We start from the raw sequence: 6000 nt of genomic DNA, 5'->3' as shown, positions 1-6000 counted from the left end.
CATCTTTTCTTGCTGTCAATTTGTTGCTGTATTGAACTAAATTTATTGTTGCTATTGAATTGAATTTGTTGCTATAAATCATCTTTTGAACTATATTTTTGTTGCTAAAAATTACTAGTGAATTGAATTTGTTGCTAAACTAAATTTTTTGTTGTTGAAATTGGTCAGTAAGTTAAATTTGTTGGCGAGTTAGGCTTGTTTTTTCAATTGGTGTTCTCTGTAAAAATGTTTTTCCTAGACTGTAGTATGTTTTTACTGCTACACCAACATTATTGTGGATCTTGTACATTTTATTTTTTTAGTTATGATCGGAGTTAAAAAAAATTGAGAGTGTAAAATGTGATATTTAATCTTTTATTACTTTTTTTATATTTATTTTTGGTCCCACTTATAAAATTAATGGTGAAAAATTACACTTTACTTATTCAATTGTTAAAAAAGGGAGAGGATCCATAACTCACTGATCGAGTTAATTATGGGTTCGATTCTCATAGTTTCAACTGTCCTGAAAAAACATGACGAAAAGATTCCAACTAAAAAATTTAAGAGAAAAACTCAAATTAGCCCCTAACAATTATCTCGAAAGACAACGAGGCCCTTGACAAAAAAAATCCAACTCGGCTATTGACAATTATCTCGAAAAGACAACGAGGCCCTTGTGCAAAAAAAAAATCAATGTTGTTTTTTTTAGCACAGGGATTAATCAGTCCCAAAAAAATTTAGCAGGGACCGGATTGAGTATTTTTTTTTTTCGGGGCCTCGTTGTCCTTTTAAAATAATTGTCAGAAACCGGCGGATGGGTATTCACTCAAAATTTAAATTCCCCGTGGCGCGCTCCCAAACTCAGACTACGCTTCTCTGACGCCCGCGCTCATGCGCCTAAAAATTCCGAAGAAACCCTAACACACTATCTCCTCTCATCGCCGGCGCTCGCACTCTCTCCTCTGTCGCAATGCATCCGTCGGCGCTCCCTCTGCCGGCGCTTCCTCCGTCCATCCACCTTCCGTCTGTGGTCGCTCATTCCGTCTCCCCTGTATGCTGTAAACCCTGACCCTCCCTCGGCCGTCACTCTCTCTGGCAAGGCCTCCCCGCTCGGCGCTCACTCTCTCTCGCAAACCCTCCATCCACGCTCCCTCCGCCGCCGCTCCCTCCCTCTTCCCTGTACGCTGTAAACCCTAACCCTCAGAATTATTTATAATAGTGAATTGGTTTTCAGCTTAGTAATTAGTCAAAGATTCTGTAGGGATCTGCTCAATTGAGGCTTTTAATTAGTTGCATAGTCGTTAATTTGTTGGAATTAGACTGTAGATTAACTCTGAAGGAAACATTGGAGCTGAATTATATGGAACTACTGTTTTTTATTGCTAAACAACCAAGTTGTTACTAGGTTGAGACTTGAGAATGCTGTAATTACTAATTAGAGGTAGGCACAACTAGGATGGTTCATTCATGTAGATGATTTTGAAGTAGAACTTTGTTTTCATTTCCTATTCAAATTTCTTTTTAAGGGAAGCTGAAATCCTTTTGGTTTTTGCATAAGTTCATTTTGCAGACATTATTAATTGTTCTGTGAAATGCAGGTAGAAGTTGAGGAGTTACGGAAAGAAATTACTGATATGCAAAATCTTGTAAGAAGATGTAAAGCGCCTAACTTTTTGTACATTTGTTCATTGTATGTTGCAATCACAAGAAACAAACACAACTAACAAAATGATCATATATGTTTGGTGTTGTCTGCATCAGTCCTGCATCAAACTGATTGAAATCCATAGTTTAATTTCTCGTTCTCTATTCAATCTTATATAAAGCTAAATCCTCATCTTTTGATACTAATTGCACTTTTTTTTTGGATCTGTTTGTATACAGCACAGGTTTCTTATTTGGTTAATATAATATTTTGTCATGAGAAATGTTTTTCAATTTTAATAATATGCTATTTCGGGGAGTAAGCAATTGGTCTTGTTTCAGTTGGAAGAGCTAAATAATGCCCATGGTGGTAAAGTTGGGGAAATTGCCTTAAGGAGGAAAACTACCAAGTCTAGTAAAGAGATCGTAGATGGTCCAGTTGACATCGAGAGAAGAGAAAAAGTAAAAGAAGCTATGCTCCATGCTTGGGGAACTTATGAGAAGTATCCATGGGGCCAAGATGAACTTCAGGTATTCTTTTTGTCCCAGATTATAAGTATGGTAATTATATATGAACAATCAACTTTAAAGCTTTTGGTCTAAAGTTAGTAGTTCAGCTTCTTTCTTTTGAATATGACACTATGGTGTTTTTGCAATGCCTGATTTTGTTTACTATTTTTTACTGCAATGCAAAAAATAGTATGCATTATAATTTTGATGAAGTAAAATGCTTATTGTGGTTGTACAAATAACTGTTTCTATTATCAATTAGTTATTTTTTTCGTTAATATTTAGTAACTATTTCCCCCCTGGCGATGCCAGCCTCAATCAAAGAGTGGTGTCAACAGTTTTGGAGGTCTTGGGCAACTTTAATAGATTCACTTGATACACTATACATCATGAGTGTTGATCAACAGTTTCAAAAAGCCCGAGAATGGGTGTAGCTTTTTACTCTGTACATTGAGCATGTTATAGTTACCATTGCAATTCTTTTTTGCCTTTCTTCAATCACATCTCTATATTTGTTTGGAATTAAGCTGTAGGCCCCGTCGAAATTTTTAAAAAAAAATTGTTCTTTTTAACTCTATTCCTGAAAGCTTCCTGAATTTATATGTGGAATTTTCTTAGATTTGTTTCAATTGTTTGCGATGCTACTCTGTTTGATTTTTAATTTTTATGGTTTTGGTTATGCTTTATTGTATTCGTTGTCATATTAACTTATTCAGACATTATTCTGATAGTGTACATATTAACTTAATTTTTTAAGAAATGTAAAGTACATAAACTCAATATATAAAATTGACTAATATAAAGTACATTCATAAAAAGGACAAAAAAAAAAAAAAACTATCACTCATTATTAACAAATTAATCTATCAGCTTGGTATTCTGCAATCCAACTTGCAATGATATTGATTTCAACGTGTCTTTGATTGATCAACCACTTAGGATCACTCTGTTGTGCTGGAAGGATGTCGAAGCAGTGACTGCCTGCAGTAACAATAATAAAAATAACTAAAATTGTTTATTTATTGTAAAAAAAAAAAATTATGATTGATATATTAATACCATTGACCGTGGTAATAGCAATCAGACTGGTTGATAAACTCTCCAATACTCTGCAATACATAGTGTACATTATATTATTAAAATATTTATCATTTAATTATAATTAATTTCATATTTATTATTTTTGTATATATTTAATAAACAAACAGACATTTATATTAAAATGTCTTACCCGCCTGAGCTATATGGATCTTTTAATCCATTGGAAAAAATTATATTACTGGCAAATCTTTTGAAGACCAATTTTATATCCTGTCATATATAAAATAAAGATTAATGATAATCAATTATTTGATGAAAATAATTTATAAAAAAATTATTATTTAAGTACCTGACCGCCATAATAGGTTGTTATCCAATTAGACAGTGGAATGATGCCATATTGATGCTCGCATAAATCGAGATAATTTTTCATATTAAAAGGTCTTGGTTGAAACATTGAAGCATCTTTCTCAATACCAATTGGACTAATCATCTCGCTACAAGTCTGTTTATTAAATTAATTAATTTTCTATTAGTTAATTAGACATTATATATATAAACCAAGAAAAAAGTAGTAGGATTTTTTTTTACCTGCCAATTCCATGCCATGCCATCTTGAGATTGTTCAATTGCATTATTACTTCCTTCTATGTCATAGCATGAAAAATTTGATAGGTGATTAAAAATTGCAAAAGCTTCAAATATCTGACCAATTTTATCCGTTTTATTGGCTGCTTCGTCAATGGCGTGACATATGCTCTCAAGTGATGGTTGATTGTATTGAGCTCCGACGGAATATATATTCTTTAAATGATCCTTCAGAACTTCAACATTTTTTAATTTCCTAAAAATTTTAAATTAATGTAGTATATAATAATAATAATAATAATAATAATAATAATAATAATATGAAACAAAAAATATATATATTTGACTTACTTGCAAATCTTAAACCTTTTGCTTAGAATTGAAAGGCCATCAGATCTCTTGGCTATTTCGTCAATCTCGTACCAAGACTTTTGAATAGTATAATAACAGCTCTTACTTATTTCCTACACACCAAAAGAGTAAATTAAATTAATTATCTTTTAGAATTTACTATTAATTTTTTTTTTATCAAAATACACATTATTTTAATAACAATATAAAATTTATAAAATAATAACATATATATAATGTATTACCCTAAAATCTTTGGATACAATATAATAATATCCATGTTTTGGGGCAACACCATCAAAATAGAGAATTGGGGCGGATGAAGCTAAAGCACCATATGCAATATGGGGATACTTTAGCCGAAACCACGCTGCAAGCACTAGTAGATAAACAAAAAAAAAAATTAAAATAAATATTAATCATATGTATACATAACAAAATTCAAAAATGTTTTTATGGTCCTTTGAAATAGAGAGATATATATACTGTTTGCATATTTTGTGATACTTAAATTTTTTATGCAAAATTAATAATATATAATATGACTTACTTCCACCGTAGGAACCTCCATAAACAATGATTGGACAATCATGAGCATTGAAAACTTTTTTGACGTGTAGAAGGATAGCAGCATAATCTGCTAATGCTTGCGCTGAATTTAAATATCCCATAGTGCTTGCATTTCTCAAAGCTTCTTTGTATGAGCCAAATGGAAATGATTTTCCATAATACCTATGCTGTTGATAATAATAAACATTCAGTTAATCTCTTAATTGATTAGTGTATGATATAAATAACAATATAAAATGTATATAACGACATAAATAAATTAAACATGAAAATAGAGATTATATATTTATTTCATTTATTTATTCGTAGACAGAAACGTATATATCTTTACTTGGATTATATTGGCCACATAATTAAGGCATGCATGCGATTTTATGCTTTGATGTAAAGCTAAGTGAAAAAACCAATCCTACCATAAAGACTATCACTACTATTCTTCTAACTTAATCATCAATTCCCAAATCCCAACAAATTAAAGAACTACAACTACTTGAAAACAACTGACACCCCATGCACCCTTTCTAAGACGTTCTTACATTTTTCATGTTTTCTATGAAATAATTTTGAAAATTAAATTAAAAAGGGAAAAATGTTTACTATGGTTTACAGAATGTCAAGTATATTTTCTAAAGAGTCACAATTAATTATTACCTCAATGTATACAAGAAGAGCACCGAAACGAAGAGCGTTGTCTTTGAGAAATCCAGCCGCGACGATTCCATCTTCTAAAGAAGATTCGGCATTAAACCATACAAAAATTAGTGCACCCGATTTAGAACCACCCCAATTCTTAAAATCTATCACATATCTTTGTTTAAAAGTGATATAACTTTCGGGGTTATAATTAAAATGGTCTAATTTTTGAGTGAAATAATAAGACATGTTAACAACATGATCATAATACTTTATTTTAGTATTTTGTGAAATTATTCTTAGTCTAGGAAATTTAGATCCTAAAACACAAATTGTTGATGTGCCTAAAAAGATGATTAGAAAAAACCACTTCAATACTAATGCATGCATTTTGAAGATTCTAATCTTTTTTCTTTTTTCTTATGAAGTAAAGAGGCCAAGGAAAAAAAAGAGATGGTGTAAGAAGTGAAGAGAAGTGGCTGCTTATATAGAGGGGCTCTTTCTTTCTTTCTTTCTTTAATTTCTTTCTTTACCTATCTTTTAAATGATACAAATTAAATAGAGGGGCTCTCAAAAAGAAAATAATACTAACCAACTACCTAAACTCTTAAATATTAAATGGTTTCCTCTTCAAAACAAATGCTCCACATACAAGTCAGCAGCAAAACAATGCTTCTTTTT

General features: G+C 31.3%; 1 protein-coding gene and 1 non-coding gene across 2 annotated transcripts; one reads left to right on the top strand and one right to left on the bottom strand.

Moving 5' to 3' along the window:
* Nucleotides 1–837: 837 nt before the first annotated feature.
* LOC112740971 (uncharacterized) lies at nt 838–2634 on the top strand. Its single transcript, XR_011870533.1, has 3 exons — nt 838–1161; nt 1581–1638; nt 1969–2634. It is a non-coding gene; the product is annotated as an uncharacterized protein (transcript).
* Nucleotides 2635–5568, bottom strand: LOC112740970 (uncharacterized). The gene is made up of 9 exons (XM_025789731.3): nt 5338–5568; nt 4667–4853; nt 4362–4495; nt 4117–4229; nt 3769–4021; nt 3527–3682; nt 3368–3447; nt 3196–3245; nt 2635–3117 (listed from the first exon to the last, which is right to left on the bottom strand). Exons 1-9 carry the CDS (start codon nt 5566–5568, stop codon nt 2987–2989), a joined length of 1335 nt encoding a protein of 444 aa, XP_025645516.1. The 3' UTR covers nt 2635–2986.
* Nucleotides 5569–6000: the final 432 nt, after the last annotated feature.

This window comes from Arachis hypogaea, chromosome 14, assembly GCF_003086295.3.
Source record: "Arachis hypogaea cultivar Tifrunner chromosome 14, arahy.Tifrunner.gnm2.J5K5, whole genome shotgun sequence".
Classification (NCBI taxonomy): domain Eukaryota; kingdom Viridiplantae; phylum Streptophyta; class Magnoliopsida; order Fabales; family Fabaceae; genus Arachis; species Arachis hypogaea.
The sequence above is the reverse complement of the archived record's forward strand: the minus strand, read 5'-3'. Positions and strand labels throughout refer to the sequence as shown.

Coding starts and splice junctions, on each gene's coding strand:
- LOC112740970 (XM_025789731.3), bottom strand. CDS start 5,568: ATGTCTTATTATTTCACTCAAAAATTAGACCATTTTAATTATAACCCC. Junction 3,683..3,768: donor GCATGGCATGGAATTGGCAG/GTAAAAAAAAAT, acceptor TTTAATAAACAG/ACTTGTAGCGAGATGATTAG. Junction 3,118..3,195: donor TGCTATTACCACGGTCAATG/GTATTAATATAT, acceptor TTGTTACTGCAG/GCAGTCACTGCTTCGACATC.